Source organism: Castor canadensis, chromosome 9 (assembly GCF_047511655.1).
Source record: "Castor canadensis chromosome 9, mCasCan1.hap1v2, whole genome shotgun sequence".
Taxonomy (NCBI): domain Eukaryota; kingdom Metazoa; phylum Chordata; class Mammalia; order Rodentia; family Castoridae; genus Castor; species Castor canadensis.
The window spans coordinates 90,176,287-90,203,266 of NC_133394.1; the positions used below are offsets into that span (position 1 = coordinate 90,176,287).

A 26,980-nucleotide genomic window follows, 5' to 3' on the forward strand; every position below is an offset into this window, starting at 1 on the left:
AATATTGTGGGCTTTAGAGGAACACCAAGAAGCAGGGACAGTCGGGAGAGGAGCAGCAACACCATTGGGCTGCTAGTGAACATTTATCAAATGAAAGAATTACAACTTTCTTTTTTTTTTAAGATTTTTTTTTCTTCATTTATTCACATGTACATACATTGTTTGGGCCATTTCTCTCCCCTATCCCCCCCATCCCCTCTCTCTCCTCCCACCCCTCCCTCGCTTCCAGGCAGAATACGACTTTCTTTTATTTTAAATTAATGTGCTCTGTATTTCTGAATTGTGATATAGGCTGCTTTATTCCTATTGCTGTTTTTCTGAGAAGTTTAGTGAAAACATTAATTTAGAGAAAATTTGTTACATGAGTGAATTACCCTTTAGCCTTTGGTTTATTGACAGTAACTTAAGTGTCAGAATACAATTTTCTGTTCTTTCAGCAGGATGATACACAGTGCTCCTTTAGCTAACAGGTGCTACTTTGGCTCAGGATAAGCATGGTGGCCTACTCGTGCTGGAGAGGGAGGAGCAGTGGACCTCACACAGCTGGCACCTGGGGACTCTCTCAGCCTCTGCTCCAGATCTGCTACTAACAAGCATCACACCGTCGGTGCAGTTTGAAGTTTGAGAACTGCAGCTTTAAGAGGAGCTGGGGTGGAGAAAGTGGAATGATGGGCTTGCTTAAAAGGCTTCTGTACAGACTGACAGAGTGGTTCAAGTGGTAGAGCACCTGCCTAACAAACATGGGGCCCTAAGTTCAAACCCCAGTACTCCAAAAAAGACAAAATAAATAAAGTAAAAGGCTACTGTACAGAAAGACAGGTACCATGTGCTTTCTCTCATAGGCAGAATCTATGCCAACTTCCCCACAATGACATGAATGTCAAAGGAGTACCATTCAGTCAGAGGGAAGGGGGAGGGTGAAAAGAGAGGGTGGTAGTGGGAGAGAATATTTTATATACATGTATGAATAATGAAACCTATTAAAATTGTTTTAAAAAAGGGAGAGATAAGCAAGAGTAATAGAGTGGGTGAATTTAATCAAAGCATATTATATGCAAGTATAGAAATATCACAATGAAACTCCTTTGTACAATTAATATAGGCTAATAAAAGAATTTTTTAAAGAGAGGGTACTGAGAGCTTGCTAGACTTACAAATCCCAAGTGATGAGCTTCTGCCAAGAGAGAAGATGGGCTGGTGTTCTGCATCGTAACTCCCACTCAGAGATCATCACTGTGGACTCTTAAATCCCTCATGTCATCCCAGAAGTACTGAGAATAGTGTAGGGCTGATGGGAAACATTTATTGAGAATTTACTATTTATGCAATACGTTGAGCAGCGCACTTTACTTACATGATATTTGTCCTGCTGGCCAGCCAGCTGTAAATCAGGTGTTGCTGCCTCTATCTGGAAATACAGAGATAGACTCTGGTGATTCAGTAAGGTCCACAGGTTGTAATCCACAAAACTTGAAAGTACTAGGACTAGATTCATATCCAAAAGGACATGTGTAACATGGAGGTTTATCTGGAGCACTTATTAATTGTTTCACATCAAGGGTATAATCTCTTTGGTTTCAGGATGTCAAGTTTAAGATAAAATGAATTATAACAGCTTTGTGAGTTTTGTAGTTGTAACAACTGCCTCCTTACCACCATTAGACTAGGATTACGACATAGTATATTATAAAACTATGCCTGAAGGATGAGTTCTCTCAGAAAGCAATGTTAGATGATGACACATTAGAATTCTAAAAACCAGGTTTATAGTCATCCAGAAAAAAAATTTAGAAAACATTACTGATAAAATTTTCACAATTCTAAATACATTCTAAAACTATTTTATACTTTTATAAGAAGCTAGTCTATCACTTTTTCTGTCTGCTCAACAGAACTATTTAAGAACCAAATAGAACCAAATAAAAAAATTAGAAGCCAGGCAAAGCGGCTCATGCCTGTAAAGCCTGGCTATTCCTAAGGTGAAGATCTGGGAGGATCACAGTTCAAGGCCAGCCCTGGCAAAAAGGTCAAAAGGCCCCATCTCAACCAATAAAAACTGGGCATGGTAGAGTGCACCTGTCGCCCCAACTACACAGGAAGCATAAATAGGTGGATTGTAGTCCAGGCTGGCCCAGATACAAATGTAAGATCCTATCTCAAAAATAACCAAAGCAAAAAGAGCTGGAGGCATGGCTCAAAATGGTAGAGCGCCTGCCTACCAAGTGTGAAGCCCTGAGTTCAGACGCCAGTATTGCCAAAGGAAAAAAAAAAAGTAGAGCAAAGTTTTTGAGGCACATTTTAAAAATATAGTAAAATATGAGGGAAAACCAACAGATGAAGTTATTGTAGATGTCAAATGCATGTTTGCTGTTACAGTGGTGTGCCGAAGCTGGCTTATACCAGCATGTGAAAGCCAATTGCTCAATTTTCAGGAATGTCACAAACTGGTTATGAAATAGTCGTTATTAAAGTTAAACTGAAGCAGGTACCTGAAGTCCCAGCTACTTGGTAGGCTGAGGCAGAGGACGGCTTGAGCCCAGGAGTGTGAGACCAGCCTGGCCTGGAAAGTGAGCTTCTCATCTCAGAAATAAATACACGTATGCATGAATAAATTCACAAAATAGATACAACTGAATAAAATCAATTAAAACAGAGGGAGTAAGTCCTCAAAAGTAATTGCTTCCTGATTATTTTTACTATACTTTTAATTATTATTCTGCTGTTGGGATTACATTGCTGGCATCTGTGTGGTGGAAATCCTACGTGAAGTTGTGCTACTGTGTATTTCTTCCCAACTCTGCACTCAGTGAAATTACGCCACTAGGTTCAGTTGAGCCACGGTGGGAGTGTACGCGGCACAAAGTCCACAAATGCTACAGATCAAGCCTCCTTTCACCCCCCCCCCAAACCGGTTGTTAAACATTTGACAGCACACTACTTTTTATAATAATGGGAAAATTATAAATAGAGGCAGAATTTGAGTTTGTTTGCTTGTGATTTATAGCAACAACAAAAACTACAACCAAAGGGCACTGGGTTTAATGACTACAACTTGGGCAGGAGAGAGATGGCAAATCTAAAGGGTTTGAATAAAGATTTTAACACAGGACTGTTTACAGCAGTAGGCATCCACAGGGACCATGAAGTCCCTAAGAACTAACGCCACATAAAATCGCTGCTAGCGCCACACACTCGCATGGGCAAAGGAAGGAAGCATTTCAGCAGCGCCTGCAGGAACGGGAACTGTGGAAGACAGGCTGTCCAACAGGACTGTGGCCGGGAAGGCAGGCAGCCATGACCAGACCACAGCAGGGCAGGACGGAGCAGCAGGAGGGCCCGTGCCCCACAGTTTGTCCCATCAGCAGCTCTGCTCGACCGTTCACTGCCAGAAGCCAAGGGCAAGGGAGCCTTGGAGAAGCCCAGGATGCAAGTTAGTTTCCTGGAGCAGAGAGCAGGTCAGGCAGTCCACACTGAGCAGTGACTTTGGAGAGTGACTGGTGCTGAACACCGGTTCATTTCTGAAAGATCTCTTGGTGGGAAGTTTGAGGGAGGATCTTGAAACTGGTTTCCAACAATTTATGACATTCTTCCAGAGATTGGATCCTGATAAACCTCTGTCACTTGTTGACTAGTCTTGGGACTTGATGGGTTTAAACCACAATGAACCTGAGGATAAAATTCTTAGGGTTTTTTTGTACGGGGGTTTGAAGTTAGGGCCTCACACTTAGGTGCTCTACATTTGAAGCACTCCACCTTTTTTTTGTGTGTTGAATATTTTTGAGATAGGGACTTGCTTTGAATGGTGATCCTCCTGATCTGTCTCCTGAGTGGCTAGGATTACAGGCATGAGCCATCAGCACCTGGCCTCTGCTAGTTTTCTTCTTTTTCATATTTTCTTTATTATTATTGCTGTTGTTGTTAGTGTTATTGTGCTGGGGGCACATCGTGACATTTATAAAAGTTCTTAAATATATCATACTGAATTCACCCCTCCATCACTCTCCTTCATTCACTCTTTCTCCATTCCTGGAATAGTTTCAACAGGTCTCACTTTTCCATTTACATGTATGTGTGCACAATGTTTGCACTATATCCACCCTTCTATACTCTCTCCCCATTCCGCCCCCCTCCCTCTGGTACCAATTCCCCAGACAGGACCTGTTTTGCCCTCTTGTTTTTAAAGTCAGGGTTGCAGCACGAGTCCATTGTATCAATCAAGCGATGGGACTTTTTTTTATGACAAGCATTCAGTCTAGATTATAGGAGATCAGCGCCATTTTTAAGCAATGTCAGATTGGGCTTGTAAAGTTCTTCAAGGGTTTGATTCTAGTGTTCATATGGAACTTTCAAAGAAAATCATCCAGGACAACTGTCTCAGAGTTGTTCTGAGGACAATGAGGTAGACTTGACTGTAGTGTTGCCAGATGTATCTGATACATTATTTGATATGGTCCCTAGAGTTTTACCAGGGTAATTACTCTCGTGGGTCACTGTAAATGGCTTTAGTTAGAGTTCTCTTTCTCTTTCTCTCTGGCTTATTTGGCATTGTGGTTTCTTTTATTCTTCTCCTTTTTCTTGGTACTAGGGCTTGGCATTCTGCCACTTGAACCACACCTCCAGCCCTTTTTTGCCCTGGTTATTTTGGAGATGGGGTCTTGCTTTTTTTCTCAGGCTGACCTGGACCATGATCTGCCTAATTTATATTTCCTGATGTTAGTGGAATGATAGGCATATGCCACTATGCCCAGCTTTTTTTTTCCTGTAGAGATGGAGTCTCACAAACTTTTTTTGCCCTGGCTGGCTTGAAACCATGATCCAGCTAATATCTGCCTCCCAAGTAGTTAGAAGTACAGGTGTGACCCACTGGCATGTGGCTTGTGGTTTCTTAATAGTAGGTTGAAGCATACAAGACTATCCACATCGGACCTATAACCTATATAACCTATAAACGCCTCAATTTCATATAATCAAACCTAATAACATATTCTGAATATAGTTTCCTTCCCTTCTCCAGATCCCAGTGTGTTTCTTTAAAACCCTAGTCAGATATTCTAAGTGCCAGTGTATTTTCTGCTATTCAAGATTTCTAAATATTACAGGCATGAAATTTCAGTTCTCAGAAGCATTTTTTAGACAATCCTAACAATACATAGATTGATTCCTGGTACAGCCTCTCCATGTGCCCTATAGACATGCACTCTAGGGCTCACAGTCTGCTTTTAGACAAGAGACAATAGGAAATTGTGAGGATTTGAGATTACATTAAGCCCGTAATTCTCAAAAACATTGGTTCTGGTGTCTCGTCCCCAGATTTTATGAAAACATGCTTTCTTATCTTGCTGATTTTGCAAATGTGCCAACAGAACCCTGTGGGTCACTGTCCCTGGTAGTTATTTGCTTTATCAGAGATTAGAGACACAAATGCACAGGCGTGCAGAATGCCAAGGCTATTTGGGCTCAGTTCCATTCTGTCTTGGCCATTTTGTCCTTCATAAACCAATAAACTCTTGTTTGGAGATTTGATCGTCTCCAGGATGAGTTATGGACACTTAATCCATAACTTTGCTTGTGCATAAAAAGACTTGGCCAGTCTCACATTATGTCAACTATCTTGACAAGGGTTGATGATGGTAAAGATACTGTAAATATTCATCTCACTGTATTATACATGGAAATCTAAGTCATTCCTCTCTGTCCTGATTTCAAAAGAAAGAAAAGCTATGATGATCCAAGGATATGTAATTTATTCAGCATCTTGCTTTTAGCACAGTTAATATGTGTTTTAGATTAACACCACGGTAGAGTTTTTCTCTGAAAAGCCACCTCAAGTTGCAGAATGATTTGCCAGTTCAGTGGCAGTGTCTATGTTAGTGAGATGAATAATCTAAAAAGAACATAGCAAAACAAACAGAAAACAACCAGACTGTCATTTATTATTAATACAAATTGATACAGTGGCATATGATATTGAAGAAATCAGAAATTCATAACACACAAATTCATATTCGGAATACAAAAAATCATGGAAGGGTCGAGAAATCAGGTTGACAGCACCACAAATGTTTTACTCAGTCTGAGCAGGTGTGTAGTGTCCAATAACAACAAATACCTATAGGACACGGAGACTGAATATCATAAGACTGTGCAAACTCTATTTCCTATCTGACAATAGGAATCTGCAGGAGTCCTCCAGGCTACCTGGGGTACAATAGAAGGGTGGCAAGGCAGAAAAATGGTGCAGACCATTATTTCTTTTAACCTTCACAGCCAGCTTTTGATAGCAAGCAGCAACCCCTGAGGGTTCTGTGTTTCTTCTCACCTGAAGGCATGATATCAAAGGTTAGTAAAACACACACAAGGCATTAGTGAGCAAGTTAGAGAGAGTGAAAGTAGAGCTTTCACTGAAATATTATCCACATCAGTTAAATTTTCTGATCCCTCAGATGAAGTAGAAAACGTAAATAAAATGGGCAGTTCTAAATCGAAGAGGCAAATCTCAACTCCACATCTTTCAACACTTTTTATTTAGGAAGTGTGCGCCCACTGAAAAAGTAGTAGTAATTTATTACAGGGTGTAATGAGTTGGGTGAAGAGCAGAACTGGAGGCAGGAATATTTCAACGGCTTTCACACATAGCTCACTGTGTCCAGGTCCTCAGAGGCAGATGTTCCTATCATTTCCCATGCAGGTTCATTCTGCCACTTATCTGTCTGTACTTTTCCCATGCATGTGTCCCCATTCAGTAGTAACAGAAGGGTGTGCAGGAAGAGCCCTGGAGTAAACGCAAAAGGGCTGCTTCAATGCATTTGCATTCTAGCACCCTGAGCAGTGACCAGGGTGGAGAGTTTTTCCACAGATGATTGGATCCCTGTCCTTGCAGAATTGGCATCTGCCCTCTAGGTTGTTCTGGAAAAGATTCAGTGCCAGGCTCATGGCTTTCTAGCCAGTGACAATTCTGGATGTCCTGAGGCAGATATGGAAGTTCTGCCCTCAATAACCCAGGCTGGTTTGAAGTAGCACCTGACTGGTCCTGAGTTTCTGGGCTCACCCCAATCTGCCCTTTTGTGAAAATTTTGCACTCATCTCAGAATGTGAAGCCAGACTTTCCTCTGGATTCCCTGTTCTGGATGCTGATTCAGTCTCACCTCCTGCTAATACATTATTACAATTTTTCTATTCGTGTCTCCTGAGGACCAGGACCAGAATCATGCTTGTATCAAGTGGTATTTCTTTGCTCCAATTGGAGGACTATTACACAATCCAAGTAAAAGAGAGAACTTTTTTTCTTCTTTATGTGCTGGTGATACTGACACCATACTCTCACTTCCTCTTCCTAAATTTATTCTTTTATCCCTCACCTACTACACCATTCATTCATTCATTCAACAAACATGTCTTGAATACTTATGTGCAAGACACTGCAATCTGCTCATGCAGGTCCTCCTCCCAAGGAGCGTAGAATCCAGTCGAGTTGCCTAAAACCTCTTGTGTTTCATTCTTTCTAGCTTTTAATATCAAAGGGTTTCCAGTATGGAAAGATCTCAAAGAGCCGATCATTCTAATGCTAACATTACACAATGTGGATGCTTTGTTATTTTCTCAGTGATTAAGAATGTCTCTTACTCTTGAATAATGAAATTGTGCCTCCAGTTCAAAACAATAGGACATGCATGCTTATGGTTTTGCTAATAAGGCAGAAACAAAAGAGCAACAAAGGCAAACCATGTGCATACTAACACACAGAATAGTTAAGCTGATATTTAAACACTCAATTATTTTAAAGCCATTTATTTATGGCCTTGTCATGTGCTGATATGGTAAAAATTAGTGCCTGAGCTACCAGCAAAGAACCCCCAAAGAGAAATCCCTGAAATACCACCCCAGGGACAGCACCTTCATTTGCTGTGTGACACACAGCAAGAAGGACCAGTAAGCATCTGTTAACTCTGGTTTCATTCCAACCTGGGCTTTCTCTTAATTCGCTTTATTAAAATGAATCATTTGCTTTCTGAAACACTAACAAAATTAAAAACCCATTGCTAGCCAAGCACATGGGCTTGTCCATTGCCGGACTGGGCAAAGCCTGTGGTAGCAGGAAAGTGTACTGATTTTGTTTAAGCATTCCTGGCATACAAAGGCCATGAGGTTTTCTTTATCAGGCCAGGCCCCACCTTTCTCCAGGTTTCACTCCTACCCCTTTATAAGTACTTGTAAAGAAGCTCTCTAGTCTAAAACATATTGATACCTCTAGGCAAAAAAACGCTCTGGAAAAGCAAAAATGTACTTATAGGCTACCACACACAGGCCAACAAGTGGAAACACTGTGCAAGTATATAAGTTGTGCTGATTAGCAGAATTTTCAATGGAATCTTGATATCAGAGTTAGTATTTTGCTGCCCAGAGGTCCAGGAAAAGCCCAAGTAGAAATGGGGGAAGAAACCAAAGGCTCTGAATCCCTCTCCCTCTTTGGATATCTACCACAGTCTATTCCCAGTCCTCTGAATTCTATTAGCCAGTCTAATTGTCCAGCGTCTGTCCTAGTACTACAATACTTATTTCTAAGATCAGCCTCACTGAGGAGCTCCCTAGTAAAGGGATCCACAGACGTAATTCTACTCCAATCCCCCAGGGGTCTCAGTGGTTCTTTGTTTCGTGAGGTAGCTCAGTTGTGAGTTGATGTATGTGATGTGTGCCATCCGCCACTCAAAGCTATAGTTTTCCCTTTTTTATCTGCAAGATTATAAAAATACCAGTATTTCCCCCACCCCTCCCTGATTTATAAAAATGATTTTAGAAAAAATATACTTGGGTCTCCTCCATCAAACTTCTGTTCCATCTTGTAAATTATTGTGGACTCTGACTTCCAGATTCAATTTTTTTACTTTAGCACCTTTGAATACATAGGACTCCTCGCTGTCACTCAATATGTTGACATTTCGTACAGTGCAGTACTGTCTGTTCACGTTTTTCTCCACCCTGTCCAAATTCCTCTTGGGCACATCCACCTTGGTATTCAGAGGGTACTCGTCCAAAAGGTCCTCTGTGGGCTGCTTCTTCCTCTGTTTCTGGCATTTCCTAGTGATGAAACAAGCCACCAAAAACACCAGAAGTAGAAGCATGATGGCGGCCAGGGCACTACCAATTGATGCACCAGTCTGGGACAGAGAAGCAGCTATAACTGGCTCCTGTATCTCCAGATTCAGGGACTTCATATTGGTGCCATTCTTGACTTGGTCCCCTTCATTGTCATAGATGAGGGAATCGTCAAGAGTCAGCCAGCCACTGGGATCCACTAGGTCCCTGCGGTGGCGCCTCAGAGGGGCTGTGAGAGACCGTTGGACCCGGGGCCCTGAGATGGTGTCAGGGCCAATGATGTAGATTACTTGGAGATACCACTGGTGTCCTGCTTCCACCTGCAGGAGGAAAGAGATGGGGAGACAAACCTGTCAATGTTGCCTGCAGAGCAGCTCAGAGGAAAGGAAATGGAAAGGCAATTGCACCATATGCCTCGACAGAGAAATAGTTTCAAGAAAAGTATTATCAGTGGTTGGTGTCTTCAAAGACACAGAGAATGGAACCAAGGAACACAGGTTCTACTTTATTCTAAATTAGGGCGATCTTGGGTCAACTGTTTACACTCTTCTGTTTCCTCATCTGTACATGGAAGGGCCCAAGAATTTATTTTTCATGGTTTCTTTAGCTAATTGCTTAGCTTATGACTTGTTGGTCTTTTTCAAAAATAAAAGCAACTGAGGCCAATAGGAAAAGGGGACCAGGAACTAGAGAAAAGGTGAAATCAAAAAGAATTAACCTAGAAGGTAACACACACGCACTGGAAATTAATGTGAGTAAACTCCCTGTATAGCTATCCTTATCTCAACCAGCAAAACCCTTTGTTCCTTCCTATTATGGCTTATATTCTCTCTACAACAAAATTAGAAATAAGGGCAAAATAGTTTCTGCTGGGTATTGAGGGGGTAGGGGGGAGAGGGAGGGGTGGAGTGGGTGGTAAGGGAGGGGGTGGGGGCAGGGGGGAGAAATGACCCAAGCCTTGTATGCACATATGAATAATAAAAAAAAAAAATTTGCTTATTGTTTGTGCCACGTCTCCCCTCCCAAACAAAGATTTGTTGGTCTTTATCAATAGCAGTGAAATAATAGTATCAATAACCACATTTATTATCTGTGATCTTCAATTGTTTGTTATGTAATTTACTACTTATTGATGAACTTCAACTAAAACAGAGTCGCTTTACAAATGTTCACTGAACAACTACCCTGTGCATAATATGCAGAGTCTTGACAAAAATTTGCTAAATCCGAACACTTTCTGGATCATCCCTTGAGAGGTGACATCATTAAGTATTTTGTTTCCTTCTCATCTTCCCCCCATGAGAACCCTCCATGGTTTTGAAATAACTTCTGAAGAGAGATAGCAGTTTTGAAATCAAAGGTCATGGATTACTATTTGGGATGGAAAACAAAAAAACAAAGTTTGATTTTGGAAGTTCATGTTTGTGGCTGCAACTTAGGGTATTTTTGCTTATCTAGTACTAGGAATTCTTGCCCCTCTAAACTGCTGCAGTGGATTTAGGATTTTGTTCAGTGTTTTCCACCTGCTCATGAAAATCAGCTGGCTCAGAGAGCTAAAAAAAAAAAAAAAGGAGGCAATTTGAAGGAACTTAGGAAAAACTGAAGTACTGTACACAGCTTAATGTATGCAATGACAAGTGCATTACTGCTTCGATCTACTAGAGATGGATGGTGAAATTTTTTGGGTGAATTATAAGTTTAATAACAGCAAAAACAACAAGAAGGCCTGCTAGCAAGAAGGCTATAAAAAGAAACTGACAGTCCAAGGATGGCATTTTCCTCCTTTCTGCCAGCTTTACAGCGGATCAGAGTCTAAGCTTCTGTCCTTCTCATCAAACTCACCTTATAGAGAGCATCTACTTTCAGAGTAAATCCATCCACACCTGGCATGCTACTGACCACATGGAAATCCGGCAACTCGGAAGCAAAGTGGGCCTCGAAAGGCACATCGTGGAAGTACTTATCAGTGACCTCTGGCTGGCTGCGGTCCTAGAATTTTAGAAAAAAGAAACACAAGAGTCAGAAAGACAGAACCACTGTATTGGTTGGTGCAGCTTCTGGGAAGAGAAAGGCAGTATCCTCTCCTGCTTTGGGCTGGGTCAGGACAGTGTGGAAGAGGGCTCCTCCTAGGTCAGTGCTGCCTCTGGACACTCACTGCCCTCTTTAAGGGAGGGCTCTGGTAGCTTCTGGATCTCAAAGCACAAAGGGTGGATGGCCTAAACCAGGACTCTCAAGCTATTTGGCATTAAGACCTCTCACATAGGTAAAACTTGAGGACTCAAAGATCTTTTGTTTATGTGATTTACAACTATCAGTATTTACTATGTTAAAAATTAAACCTGAAAAAATTTTAAAATTACATATTAATTCATTTTAAAAGCACAATGAAAAATTAATTACATGGTAAATTAAGGCTCTTTTTAGTGAAAAATATCTATATTCTTATCTTCTTCCCAAAGGAGAGCTGGTATTGTACATTTTTGCAAATATCCAGAAAAGGAAGGAACTGTCCTTTTCTGAATTCTTCTGATTTCATCAGTTGTGACACACTGTTTTAGCTGAAGTATTTGAGAAAATCTGGCCTCACATAGCTATGTAGTTGGAAAAGGGAGAAATCTGTTCATAGCTTTTTAAGTTAATTGTGGTTATTCTTTTTAAATACTAAATCTGAGCTTGGCAAGTAATTCTTTTCTCGGCTTCTACAAATTAAATTGAACTACTTTGAAACAACAAATTTTAGTAACAAATGTTTAGCAAGTACCCATTATAATTGCTAAACTGTGAAATCAGCATTACTTGTATCTGATCAGCTATACAAAAACTCATCAATTTTTCTTTTGGCAAAAGGTAGCAGAAATCCCAAAGAAAAGGGAACTACTAATTAAAGGTTGTGTTTGCTAACCTAGCACCATAATTCCAGTATTAGAACCTCCCAAGTAGCTGGAAGGAAGATACGGGAAGAGGTAAAGCTGCTGGAAGTATAAAGAGTAGTTCTTAACTTGCAGCCCTATTTTTGCCCTGAGGCAACACACAGGGTCTAGCAAAGAAGAAAATCTCTGAAACTGGAGATGAGAGAAAGGGCTTTGGGATCAGGTGGTGAAAACGGCTCCTCAGAAGTGGTAGAATTGGTGGATCCAGAATGCAGTGCTGGACTGGGCCTCAGGAACTATGGAGTTTCTTCTTGGCTTCCCAGCTTTTTAATCTCTTCATTTTTAGCCAGGTTTGGAATGTCATAGTTCTGAGCCACATTCATTCCAACCATGTTTCCAAAAGTAAATCCAAGCAGGAACTGGAGCATGGTGGTGGTAGGGAGGGCCAAGAGGGTGTGAAGTGTGCTACAGCAACTCCATGTGGCTGGGCCTGCTGCCCTGCCACCCTCACAAGGGCGGATATTCTCTTCAAGACTGTGGAATCTGAAATGGTGTCAATGTACTTTCCATACTTTCTTCACTGAGAGGGGGGTGTGAAAGGCAAGGCACCATCACAGTACTAGGAAAGTAGTTTTGACCTTGTGGACTCCCTGAAAGAATGTGAGGGCCACTCAGAGTCTCTGGACTAGACTGTGAGAAAATCAATGATACTGTGTCTTGTTACTCACCATAGCCATAAAATTTTGTAATGCATACTAGCATTTAGCTGATCAGAGAGAGAAACAACAACATATATTTATAGAGGAAAAACATCAAGAATGGAGCTCTGTTTTAGGCAGAATTCACAGCCGAGGCAGTCTAGCCCAGTGTCTGTCTTCCACATGAACATGAACGGTGAGCATACCAGCAGCAGGAATCTGTGCTTCAGGTGTCTGTTTGGCTGAATGCATCCATACTGTGGCCCTTCGTTGTAGATTGTCCCCGTCGGATCAAAGAAAGGCACGTAGCCATCCTTGCCAGTACAGAGATAAACCTTTTCCAGCTGGAGTTTGTAAGCAGCATTCAGGTTTTGTTCTGGATTCCAAAGGACTCTGCCATAAAGGATTTGGCCTGAAAAGATTGAAAGGCATCAGTTAGACCATATTTTAAGATTAAAGAAAAAGAAATGTCAAAGGTAGACAGGATTTAACATGCTCCCTTAAGAGTAAAAAGTACCTTTCAATGAAGAGCTTGATGATTTAATGTGTTTCTAAATACTCATCCATCATTTATTTATTGTTTCTTTAATTCACTAAGCATTACATAAGCATTTAAGATCTGTCAAACACTTGGCTGAGTCCAGGGACACAGAAGTGTATGAGATTCAGAGGACAGAAATAGTAGTTAACAGCTATCACATTCACTATTTGCTAGGTACTATTCTAAGTTCTTCTCATGTAATAACTCATGTAGTGCTCATAATTTCACAGATGAGGAAACTGAAGCACTGAGTGGCTAGGTGACTTGACGTAAGTCAAAAAGCTAGCAAGTGGTAAAGATGGAATTCAAAGCCAAGGTTTTGACTCCACAGCCCACACTGTTAATCCCCATGCTACATCATTACACACCACAAAAGAGGAAGGTGCATGATGTTAAATGAATGCAAAGCCTTGCATGGAAATCTGCCTGGAGAGAGGGATGAGAGGGTTTAAGGAGAGGTGATATTTGAGCACTCTCTTGAAACACAGGTTGACATTGGGGGGTGGGAGGGAGAAGCAGAAGAGAGCCACACTAGGTCAAAGAAATCTATGTACAAAATACTGAATGCTGGATGGATGTGAGTCCTGGTGTGGAACCTGTTGCCTTTGTGTCTGCTATGACCCAAAATTCTTTACATATACTATTTTATTTAATCTCCCAAGAGCTCAAGAGACAGGCTCAATTATTATCTCCATTTTAATTAATTTTCCAATGTTCCATAGCAATGATGGGATGCGAAGAGAATTTGAGCACAAATTCATCTGACTGCAAATGTTCATCCAAAACATTTTCTCTGTGGTGAAAATTGTGACTGGAGGGGAGGATGTTCAGAGCTGTGACAGGAGAGACTCCTGGGGAGAGGGACTAGTCCATGCTGAGGGTGCTGGACAGAATATATAAGAATTAAAAGGCACTGTGAGGCAAATTCAAGAAATGTGTAGAGGTCAGATTCCATTCATCTTGTGGAAAAGTTGAGGACAACTCTGAGGTGTTTGCCAGAGGTGCCTAGAATGACAGGTACTGTCCCTGGGGCGCAGATGTGGGAGGAACATGTATGGAAAGAGATAAATTCAGTCCTTCCATTCTGAGAGGTTCAGCAGTTCCTGATCCGCATGTGGGAATGTAGAAATGAAGTGAAGGAGCAATCGATAAGGTCAACTTCTATAGGATGGCTGGAGAGTAGCAGGAGTACAGTAGGAGAATAAAGGGATGGTCTATCTAATCCATGGGATGACCAGAGGCAGTGCTCAAAGACAAAAAGAGAAGGAGTTAAGCAGAGAACCTGGGGATACCAATGTGGAAGGGGCAAAGGACAAGACCCAGGGCAAGAGAGTGAGAAGTGATCTGAGAAGAAAGAGAGTGTCTGGTGAGGCTGATGCAGAGGAAACCAAACAGGGAAAAGGTGTCAAAACCCACGGATTTGGTATCATTGATAAGAGAGAAATAGAAGAAAGCCCCAACTGCAGCCAGGGAGATGTGGCTGGAGGAAAGATGGAAAGATGGTAAGGCAGCTAGACGTGGATGGAGGAAAGATGGAAAGATGGTAAGGCAGCTAGACGTGGATGGAGGAAAGATGGTAAGGCAGGTCCACAGAGACCATGAGTGCTTACCACTTATTTAGGAAGTTTGTCAGACAAAGGGAAAGGACAAATAGGGTTGACATTTGAGGGAAAGGTAAGATTTAAGGAAGGGTTATCTCTGTGATGCACAGGACATGAATTTTTAAAAAAATAACTGTGCAAGCATGTGTGTGGTTGTGGTAGTGGGGATCAAATTCAGAGCCAAGCACGCCAACCATGTGCTCCACCACTGAGCTACATCCCTGGCCCTGTAAGTGTGCTGTTGTTGGTTTGTATGTGTGTGTGTGTATTTTGTTTTTCTGTTTTTTGAGACAGAGTTTCATTGTATGGCCTTGAACTCGAAATCCTCCTGCTTCAGCTTTCCAAGTGCTGGGATTACAGGCCTGTGCCACCATAACTGACTTGAGTGTATTTTAAGATGAAAGAAAAAACTCAGGTATGAGAATGAGAAAATTAGAGAGGCAGAGGGGATAACAGAGAAGAAAGGCAGACCATTTAGTAATTCATTATTCCTTCAACAACTGTTTGTTGAGCACCAAGGGATGGTGCCGTGGTATACAAATCTGACATTGGTCAGTCTCTAGTCTCATAGAATTTACAGTCTAGTGGTGGAGATAGACAATTTTGCAAGATGAACAGCATCTTGCAAAAGTGAAAAATATGGAGGCCTATGTTATATTTTCTGGTGTGGCCAGAGAAACTTCTCTGTGGAGGCAAGCATTTAAGCAGAGGCCTGAAGGACAAGAAGGAGCTAGTCTTTTGAAAAGTCAAATGAGCCACTTTTGGGGAGAAGGGGGCCAGGGCCCATTTCTAGCAGGAAAAGCAGGATGTAGAGTACACATGTTGGCACCCCTTCAAGGCTGCAAAGCAGTGGGGATAGCACTGCAACCTCCCTAAGGGACTGAGAGATAAGTAACTTACCTAAAGTTACACAGGTGCTAGAATCAGATTGGGAATGCCATCTCGTCACCACCCAGAACAGTGTTTTCCCATGTACCACACTACCAATCATTATAGTGCTATAACATGAAGGAAGATGAAGACTCTATTCTTTGATTTGACCTTGACTGACCTTGGCTGACCCAGGGAAATTTCACTGTGTAGCTGGCTGAGATCCTTATGAGGAGAGATGCTAGTCCTGTCCAGGGACTTACCCAAAAGGTTCTCATGTCCAGGCAGAGCCTCTTTCTGCAGGTGGAGTAGCAACTCACCTTTTGAAAAGGCTCCTTTGTAATCCATTTCTGCTAGTGACATGTCAGATGTGTTGGGATCCATGAGGAACACCTTCTCATTATTGCAGAGCTGAAACTCAGTATTGAGAGAATACACAACAGGCACAGGGCGGTGGGTCTGCTGGAATGCAATGGGTATCAGGAATCTAAATGTAGGAGAAATAAGAGCACCTTGAGACCATGGTCAACTGTGCATGTGTCATTTGAGCTGCCCTCAGTGAGCTCTTTGTGAGCACTGAATATTTACTGACTAGAGATGTATGTGGGAGAAGGACTTTCTTTGGTCTTTATGAGGTCAATCGCTCGTTTGAACAAGAATAACTTAGTCTTTGGAACCCTGTGGACCCTTTATGTTTTGCTCTTTTTTTCTGAGGGCCCCCAAAGTTGCTCTTTGACTGCTAAATGACTCCCTGCCATGGCGCCCCTGCTATACTCCTTCCCAGCCCTGCATGCATGAGACTTTGACTCTTTTCATTGCTGAATACTTATTCTATGTCATACCTGTTGAGACACTGCTGGGAGATATTCTCCTGTTCCACCCCTTACTTCCACCTCCCTGGCCTCCTTCCTCAGTTCCTTCTCTGCCTCCTTTTGGCAAATAAGGATTCCTGGATGCTCAGTCCTAGGACATCTACTGTTTTCTCTTGATAATTTTGCCAAGGTGATCTTAGCCTGGTCACTGAGTATATTTGCAACCTACTGGTAGCAATGCCACCTTTAACTCTATTATCTATATTTCTCTTCTGAGGTCCGGAAACTCTTATCTGGCTACTGAATGATCTATTGATAGTCCTACCTTCCTTTTTCAAAGACACTTCATATTCAACATATTCTTCCCTCACATACTGGATCTTCCTTCTATTCTCATCCCAGTGAAGGGCCACACATGAGGTGCCAGTCCCCTAGCTTGCCTCACTGGAGTCACTCTTATTTCCCTCTATTCTACATAATGCAATCAATGAGCTGGTATGATTAAGGGAAAAAAAAAACAACCCAAATTTGCTTAAAATGTTTCAGTAGTTTCCTATAGCTTTTAGAGCGAAGACTGATGTTGAAAAAGCTCTGGCTCTTGCTTATGTCTCCAGCCTCATTTCTTGCCTCTTTCCCTCTTTGACTCCTTTCTAGGATCCTGCAAGTCTGGCCTTCTTTTAATCTCTTGACTGATTCTCTGTTCCAGGATCTCTATGACCCTAGGGCTTATTCATTCAACAAATAATCAATAAACATTTATTATGCAACAGACACTGTTTTAGTGATGGGAATTCATCTGTGGACAAAAATAGAAAAATATATGCCCCTAGGGAAGGTCTACTCTAATGAGGAGAGAGTCAGTAAGCAAAATAAGTTAAAAAAAATAACAGCATGCTTAGAAAGTAACAGGACAGGGAGAAAAATTAGGAGAGAAAGGGAATGCTAAGAGCAAGTTTAATCGGAAGTGCTAAGCAATGTAGTCATGAATATAAATTAGTATAGCCATTATGGAATACAGTATGGTGGTTCCTCAAAAAAATAAAAATATAAGTATCATAGAGCTAGCAATCTCCTATTGGGTATATTTCCAAAGGAGATGATATCAGCCCTCCTGGAGAGCTATATTCCTATGTTCATTAAAAAATTATTCACAATAACCAAGACATCAAATAACTGAAGTGTCCATCAACACTTGAATGGATGAAGGGATAAAGAAAATGTGATATACAGTATACATACAATAGAATACTCTTCAGCTCCCAAAAGGAGAACCTGGCAATTTGCTACCACATGGATGAACCTGGAGGATATTATTACGCTATATGAAATAACCCAGACACAGAAGGAAAAACACTGCATGATCTTACACGTAGAATCTAAATATGTCAAATATATAGAAATAAAGAGAACAGTGGTTACTGAGGGCAGAGAGGAAGGGGACACAGTGAGATATTGGCCAAAAGACACAAAGCTGCAGTTACAAAGGATGAGTATGTCTGGAGATACAACATAAAGCATAATGACTGTAGTTAACTATATTGTATTGTATACTGGAAATTTACTTAGATTTCAGGTGCTCTCATCATCAAAAAAGGTAACTAGGCGAGGAGACAGACGTGCATTTGCTTGACTATAGTAATAATTTCACTAGGTATCTGAATATCAAAATATCATATCATATTCCATCTCACATCTACTCCAGCAGACCACAAATAATATAGAGCCAATGAGTGTGGCTTATTCTAAACCCTGCAGAGAGCTGGAGTTGTCCTCTGGGCTGTAGTTTGCTGATCCCTGACTTAGAAAGTTGGAGCTCCCTTCACTGAGATGAGAAAACTTCAGAAGGAATATATTTGGTAGAGAAAGATGAGGAATTTAGCTTTGGACATGTTGAGTTTGAAAGCCCAGTGAGAACCAAGTAGAGATCTGAAGTCAATCTTGTGTGTAAGTGTGACTTGAGAGGTGAGCCCTGGGCTGAAGGTGCTCACTTGTACTCAAAACCTTGAGAATGGAGGATGAAGGAAATCACTAAGCAGTGGAAAGCAATAGAGAAGAGACTGTTCAAGCCTCATCTAGGGCATTCCAAATTCAAAGAAAAAGAAACAGCAAAGTTCAGTGGAAAAGCCAATGAGGTGGGAAAGAAACCTAGAGTGTGATGCCTCAGTGGAGTGTCAGGGTGGAAAGCCTGATCAACTGTCAAGAGCTGCTGAGCGGTCACAGAAAGGAAGGTCAAGGTTCCATCCCAGGACCTAGTACCATGCGGTTGTTGACCCTGACAAGAGCACACTGGGTTGAAAGGTATCAGCAGAAGCTTGACCGAAGTGGTTCAACATGATGGACAGAGGTAAACTGGAAGCTGTGAGTACAGAAAACTTACCACAGACATATGGAAGTAAAAAGGAGAAATAGGACCGTTCAGAGAGAAATGGACTATCAAGAAAGGTTTTCTGTTTGTTTTTGTTTTTTAATTTTCTTCCTGGAAATATGGAAAAAGTTACAACTTGGTTTTAGGCTGACTACAACAATTCATGGAAAGGATTACAAAGTGGACAAGAGGCTTCAGGTTCTAGCAGAACAGTGGAGCGGCTAGTTGTGGAGAGGAACTCAGAGCATCATCCATACTAGCAGGTGTGCAGATAGAATGGTGGATGCTTGTGTGAGTTCTCTTCTGCTTTTGTTTTTTTCTGTTTCTTTACTGTAACAGGGCAGTAATCAGTTGAGGATGAGGAAAGATGTTTCAGAGAAGGAATAAAATAGTTCAGAAGAATGAGAGTGGATGGATTAGGGAACACTGTATTTTGCTTGGAAGCCTAGGAGTTGATTTGACATTAGTAATTAAAGAATTTAGTTTTCTAATGGAAAAAAGGAACTCATATACTGTTACTGGGAATGTAAATTAGTTCAGCCACTGAGGGAGGCAGTATAGAGGTTCCTCAAGAAACTAAAAATAGTACTGCCATGTGATTCTGCTATGCCATGCCTGAGCATGCACCCAAAGGAGTGTAAGTGAGCATACATTAGCGATACCTGTGTGCCCATGTTCACAGCAGCCCTGTTCACAATAGACAAACTATGGGATCAGCCCAGGTGCCCAACAGCTAATGAATAGATAAAGAAAATGTGGCACATGTACACAATAGAGTATTAGTCAGCCATAAAGAAAAATGGAATTACTGTTTTTTGTTTGCAGGAAAGTGAATGGATCTGGAGATCATTTTAAGTGAAATAAGGCAAACTCAGACAAATATCACATGACATGAGTGTAAAATGGGAAGAACTGCTTGGGGAAGGGAACCAGTGGGAGGGAGAGGGTGAAAGGAAAGAGTGATGGGAAGGGCAATTATGATCAAAGTATGAAAGTAGAATAATGAAACCCATTAAAATTGTTTTTAAAAGGGTGGATGGGAGACAAGAAAGAGCAAGAGGGGGTAAATTTGATCAAAGCACATTATATGCACATATGGAAATATCACAATGAAATCCCTTTGTTCAATCAATATATGATAATAAAAAAATAATAAAAAAAGAATTTTGTTTTCTGGCTTTATCCTTACTGGATATTCTGCCAGAACCCTCTGTTCTTCTTTGTCTGTCCTAATTCAGCTAGATAACTATTACTTATCCTTTACCTGTCAACTCAAATTCCACTTTCTCTAGAAAGCTTTTCCTCCTTCTCTTAGCTGTCTGGCTAGCTTAGATCTCATCTTGTCTATTCTCCTCATACCTTCTACTTGTCAATCACAGTGTCTCTTGTGGTTTGAAATTTTTCTTAGGTGTGTGACTGACTGTCTCAAGTTTGCTTCATCTATGCAGATTCCATGGTCCATATCTGTTTGCTCGTCTTTGTGTGCCCAGTGCTAGCCTAGTTCCTGACATTTACACTTGTCAGGGAATAATGAATGGGCGATCATTTCAATGCTTTACTCTTCCAACAGAGCCTGCCTAGCCTTTCCTAACCTCTACTGAAGGCGCCCATGTGGGTAGATTTGGGAGGAGGAACTTGGGGACCACATAAACCCGAGCTGACCTGGCTTTTATAGCTTTGATATTACCATTAGTTCCACCAAGAGTTCATTTTTCTGGCTCATGGAAAAAGATTTTTCTGGTTAATGCTTAAATTACTAGAATCCACCACAGAACTTGCATATAAGACAATTAATGTTGATTAAATGGAATAAATAATGGACTTGAGATTATTAATAATAATTGCATAATGTATGACAGACCTCACCAAAATAGTCATGAAGCACAATTCTTTTCAATTAAGTCTGAATTCCTTGTGCCAGTCTTAATTTTTTAATGTGTTGCAGTTCTATTGTACACCATGTAAGGGGCTGAAGGCAAGGTTATACTTAGGAGGAAGTCACCCTAGGAATAATGGGGAATCTGTAAGTAACGACCTCCCTGACACAGACAAAGCCACCAGTCTGCTGAGCAACACGCTCCCACCTACAGCCTCCGCACCACACAGCACTGGGTGGGCCTTCAGATAGGGTGGTAACTTCCTTGCTCCTTTTTGCTGTTTTCAAACTCTTGCTCCTCTCTCCTCTTATAAGAACCCATTACCTACACTGGAGAAACTGTGGCCAAGAAACGCATATGTACATATAATATGTAATATACACGTACATCTACACATAATACCTACATATATCTACAGACATATCTATCATTTTTCATCTCTCTCTCACTCTTCTCTCTCTGTGTGTGTGTGTGTTCTTTGTCACAGACTCTGGAATAATAAACCAAACAGCCTGGCCAAAGAAATTGTAGAATATTCCTACATAAAGGAATCAACAATGATCCACTGAGCTTTAAAAAAAGAAAAGGAGCAGTGAGAATTCATACAGTATGAAACTCTTATACAGAATTGGAAAACCATAGAAGTAAACGTGAAGTATAGTCATAAACCAAAACTGGGGATTATAGATACAAATATTAGCATAGTTGTCACCTTAGTGGGGAGAAGGAAGGAATGTGACTGGATAAAGACACTGAGGGTATCTAAAAAAGTATTGGTGATATTCTTTTTTTTGAGGTGTCAGGTAAATAAAAATGTTTATTTTATGTATCCACTATCTATGAGTATCTGCAATGTTTCATAATTTAAAAATTTAATAAAAGGGTAAATATTCTTCAGCATATCCCATCAGATTACTTTCAGTTCACTGATTTTTATCTAACAGTATAATCTCAGTGCTTAATCCAGAGAAAAGTACCGACACTGGCTGAATGAATTGTTTGAGTGAATGAATATATGGGCCAAGATGTGGCAGACAGTCCAGGTCTGTGGTGGGTATGAGCTGCTGTACAATTGAATCTTCTTATTCATAGTATCTAAGCTCGGTAAGGGGCCCATAAACACTGAATTAGTGAATATTGAACCACTTCCCCTAGAAGAATATAGAACTAGGTTTCTGTGAGCTTCCAGTCACATTTCTTCAACTGATCAATACTAAGTCTTGTTTTATGTGGTTCCTGTTTAGAGACCCCTTATCTAATTTATATTGTTGATGAATTAACACTGAACTATACATAACAGCAAATGAAGTTTATCTAATATTCTGATAAATAATTAGATAATTATTTATAAATGCATTATAAATGAAATTTATCTAATATTCTGTAAGTCTCCCTATGCTTCTGACTATTAGAAAGCACTTCAGCACTGTGCTTGGAAGCCATTTAAAATAGTAAAGTCACCAAGGAAATGAACGAAAGTGCAAAAAAACCCAAGGCACTAAAGAGACCGTAAAAGGATATTTGTTTGTAGAACGAGAGCTGAAACAAGAAGGCAGAGTGTGGCTCATTCAACCTCAGCTGGGGATGTGGGTGTTGGGTGACTTACATTTTTGCCATTTTGTGCATGTACATGTATGCTTATACACATCAGTACCACCATGGGTACTGATTTGTAGGTTACAAATAAATACAAGTGAGTTGCAGAATCCACAGAAAAGGAAGCCGCAAATAACAAGGAGTGGTTGCGTTTGCCTACCTTTCTGGGGCATGTGCAGTGCAGGCCAAAGGCTTCTCTCCTGGGTCAACCCATGGCTGTGTGGGCTGCACCGTGCAAGGGATCAGGTAGATGGTGTATTCCCCTGAGTAGTCCTTCCTGAACAAAGCAGAAGAGACTGTGGTCATGGGGAACACCTAATAATTACTTACCGCCAGAAAGACACGTTAGGACACAGGGCTTAGAGGAGATCACACCCAGCAGTCAAGAGCTGCAAACACCACTTCCAGGAATTCATCTCTGATCATTCTAACCTTCAGAGCACTGACTGGAGATGTTAAGTAGACCTACTTTTATTTATTCCAGTCACTTTTTGTGAGGAAAGCCAAGAAAGGCACTCTGTGTATAAAAACCTAAAAGGCGCAGGAGACGACAAGCAGAGTCGGTGATTCCCTTTAGATTTTGTGACATTTGTTTAATGATTCTTTTAGTGTTTCTTGTCAATGGACACTCTGTTCAACGCCTTCTTAAATTATATTTATGAAGATGTGACTGCATCAGGTGCTGCTCATATGGAAGAGGTGGCCAATACCTTAGGGTCACAGAACATCATTCTAGATCATAACAGAAGCGGTGTCCTGTGGAATACTCCCACTCTGTTTCACAAGTGCTTGGTTGCGAGGTTCCCCTTCCAAACTCTACAGCCTCATCCCTTTATGAAGTTGAAGAACACTAAGACTTTTCATTGAGGCTATTCACTGGTAATTTCCCTGCTAATATCAAGACACAGGATTCTTAAGGTTGTGACACTGAAGGCAGGGTACCTTGTACCTCTCACCTACTTCATTTCCCATATTTGTCTTTGGATAGCAGCCCCAGTCATAGAAGGTTCACAGGAAAGCAGCCAAACATCCAGAAACCTCAGGAAGATTCTTCAAGGGCCTGGGGAAGCTGCCATCCATTGAATTCTGAATACAGCATTCTTCCCCATATATCTGCCTAGTGGACTCCTTTACTTCTTTTGAGTCTTTGCCCAAATGTACCTTCTTCATGAGGTTCTCTGGGAATATTCTGACTAAAATTATAATGTCTCTCCATTATGCATTCCCCTTTATCTTTCTTTATGCCTTTTACCTATTTTTCCTCCATTCCTCAGTACTACTTAAATTCAATTCCTCACTTGCCCTGCAAATATGCCAAGCATAGCCTCGATGCAGGAACTTCATCCCGTAGTTCTTCTCACCTCTTCTAAAAACTGAACATCTCCCACTTCACAACATGAAGCACAAGTTGCCCCACCTCCCTCAGAAAGCCTTGCACAATTCCCAGCTTCTACTAGGTTCTTGTTCCTTGAACAACTATGGTCTTCATGTTCTATACTTTTACAGTGCACTCGGCACAAAATTCTTGGTGGGTTCTTTTTTGCTGTTCATCTATGTATTTTGTTTCCTTACCTCACAGATAAGTTGCTAAAGACAAGTTTTTGATTTCTTTGGATGGCTAAAACCTGCAGTGAGGTTTAAGATGAATGCATCAGCCTTCAGCCCTAAAAAAGCTCACAACCTAGTGAAAAAATGGGACTGGCAAATGGACCATCATAAGATACCGAGCTGTGTTATAGTGGAAATAGGAAGAAAGTGGGACCAGGAGGAGGGAGCTACTAGCTGTTCCCCAGGAAGTCAGGGAAGCAGTCCCTCAGGGTAAATATTTGACTTGGGTCTCACGGGTACTAGAATTTTGCAGAAGAAAATAGGATGGAGGACAGAGAGACTGGCAAAGGCCTGCAGGTATGGATGTGCTGGTGGGTTCAGGGACTGGCATGATACTGAATGTGGTTAGAAAGCTGGGTTTGAGATGAGGTTAAGCAGAGGACTGGACCTTGTATGCTACACAATGGTGTGGACTTCATCTGGTAGACAATAGGAAGTTATCAAAGGATTTAAGGGACAGAGGACAGTTTCTCTGTCTATAAATTGAGATAAAGTACATGAACAACCTCATGAGGTTATAGGAAACACAGTCCCTGTGTAATTAAGAAAATTAAGGCAATATTTTTGAAAATGATTCCTTTCTCCCTCCCTCCCCTTCCTTCCTTGTTGCGTTGGGGATAGAAGCCAGGGCCTTGCACATTCTAGGCAAGCATTCTACCACTGAGCTGCATCCCCAGCTTAAAAAGGGATTCTTAAGACAACCCATCACTTCTTAACTTTACAACTGTAACAAGATTTTCATGCTGAATACAGCTCTTCATTTAATCACCTATAAAATAAGGATAATAATATTTATGACAGACTCTTGCTTGCCCCCTTATAATTTTCACGGTACTTTTAATTCTGCTTTGTCTATTCTTCCCTTTAATACGAGATGTTTTACTGTATTTATCCACTTCCCAATCTACCTGAATACAGTGTGTGTGGGAGGAATAAATCTTGTCATTTACTTATTCATCATTGGACTATACCACAGGTGGCACCTGAACTAGTAACCAGCAGTCCAGATTTTGCACTGGTTGTGGTAATTGCAATGATGTTTCTTTATTATACTAAAGTCTCAGCTGCACACATTTCCCAGCTTCCCTTGTGAGTGGGGTGCCATGTGACTAAGTTCTAGCCAATGGGTTGTGAGTGGAGGTGATGTGTGTGCTTTCTGGTCTTTCCCTTGGAATGAGTGTGATTACTTCCTGTTTATGCATCAGAAGTTGATTTGGGATACATTGGTTTCTTTCTCTATTTGCTAGCGGGCTGCTGCTGTTATCTATGCTCCTTTTAAATGGAAAATCAGCCTTCATAGAAAAGTTCTATGTCCCAAGCTCCTGAAAAAAATTGAAAACCATTCATATCAACTCCTGAAAGTTTATTTACCTATTATAAGAACTTGTGGCTCTCCAGAGTTGATATGGAGAATCAAAAGTCTGAGCACTCCACAAGAGCTGCAGGTCAAATTCAATTCCTCCTAGGTGGTCTGGAGTCAATATGAAAGATTTTACATCTGGGAGTGTGTGATGCTCCATCACAAACTGTCCTGTTTCAAGGGGAAACATTTATTTGTAAGTTTGTTGTATTTGTGGCAAAACATTTTCAAAAGCCTAAAAACCAAATTAACAACTAAGGCTATATCCTTTCACCCTTAGAATGTATTCTGCATGGGCTGAGATGGCATCTCACCCTAGCTCATCACTCTGCTCCAAGTCCATTTGGTCATATGATATATGTATAAACAACACGAGTATGCCTTGTGACAATGGCACTGAGCTTCTGCACACTAATTGGGGTCTTTAAGTAACAATGATCATTCAATATTTAGCTTTGAATTCTAACCAATACATTTCTTAGTCTTAGTAGGTTATAAGTAGAAATATTAATGTTAGATAAAAATCACATTTAGGTTCATCCAAATCCTTGGTGGAAAGGGACAATTGTAAACATACTGAAAGGTAAAGGTTACTGGCAAGAAACCTCAGTTCTTTAACACTTCACTGACAGTGTCATGAATAAATAAAAGCAAGTGTACTATTCTGGATGAAAAGAAATTAAAGAGAGAAAACAACAAAAATGTACCATGAATCTTGAATGAATTCATCTTCCTTTAATATAAATAAATATAAAAACAAGTGGAAAAGACATTTTTGTAATGTAAACAGACTAAATATTATTCAATTGATGTTAACTATGTTGATTTGAAAATGATACTGCGTATAAAAATGGGCTTGTTCTTAAGATATGTCTACTGAAATATTTAGGATAGCTTAACATGAAAATGGCAATTTGTTTTTAAATGAGGTGACAGAGTTTGTGTGTATGTATGTGTGTATGTGTGTTCATACTGCATAGCACAAAGTTAACACCTGCTGAGTTTGGTTTTCATTATTTTATTCTTTCATATTTTCTGTATGTTTAAAATGTTTCTTAATAAAAAGTTGGGGGAAACCCCATACTGATCTTACCTCTGAATTTGGCATGGGTCTTGAACTCAATGACAAGACGGCCATCCTCTCGAATATAGATTCTTATTATCTGAAGCCTTGCAGAGAGCACACTGTCTGTCTGAATTCCTGGACAGGCAAGCACACACAAAACATCCAAGTTAGGGCATGGAGAAGACCTCCCCGACAGTAACCCAGGGACATCACTAAGTACAGCTGGGCCTTTATTTGAATGTGACTTAAAAGTAAGTTTACACATCCACACGAGCACAGACCCTCTAGAGACATTTGCCAGGTAAAGTAGTATGATAGTTCATTTACTATGTTCTTAAAAAAAACAAAGAAATAGGTGCACTGCCCCTGACATAGACTCCATACACTTAAGTACCACTTGGTTTAAATGTAGGCTCAGTTCGTAGCTCAGAAAATAATGGATCTAAAACTTTTTAGTATCAAACTTTACATCAAGATGTGGTTACAGTACATCTGCTCACACTATATTTTCTTTTCCTTTCAGGATTTATTACAGTAGTAAGCTCTGATGGCCACATTTACTACTCAAACCAATGGAGAATTAAAGGGAAACTGGTAGACGGTCAGCTTTATAGGCATGACAT

At 40.8% G+C, this 26,980-nt stretch overlaps 1 protein-coding gene across 2 annotated transcripts in view; it reads right to left on the reverse strand.

Annotated features, from left to right (window-relative positions):
- Positions 1 to 5,896: 5,896 nt before the first annotated feature.
- The window catches only part of Fras1 (Fraser extracellular matrix complex subunit 1), a 424,489-nt gene continuing 403,405 nt past the window's right edge, over positions 5,897 to 26,980 (reverse strand). For both annotated transcript variants that reach the window (XM_074041924.1, XM_074041925.1), the window contains 7 exons: positions 26,385 to 26,492; positions 25,303 to 25,462; positions 22,484 to 22,600; positions 15,994 to 16,160; positions 12,868 to 13,073; positions 10,936 to 11,082; positions 5,897 to 9,413 (listed from right to left, as the gene is read on the reverse strand). In XM_074041924.1, coding sequence (XP_073898025.1) covers positions 8,820 to 9,413; positions 10,936 to 11,082; positions 12,868 to 13,073; positions 15,994 to 16,160; positions 22,484 to 22,600; positions 25,303 to 25,462; positions 26,385 to 26,492 — 1,499 coding nt within the window. In that variant the 3' untranslated portion in view covers positions 5,897 to 8,819. The remainder of the gene's footprint in view (positions 9,414 to 10,935; positions 11,083 to 12,867; positions 13,074 to 15,993; positions 16,161 to 22,483; positions 22,601 to 25,302; positions 25,463 to 26,384; positions 26,493 to 26,980) is intronic.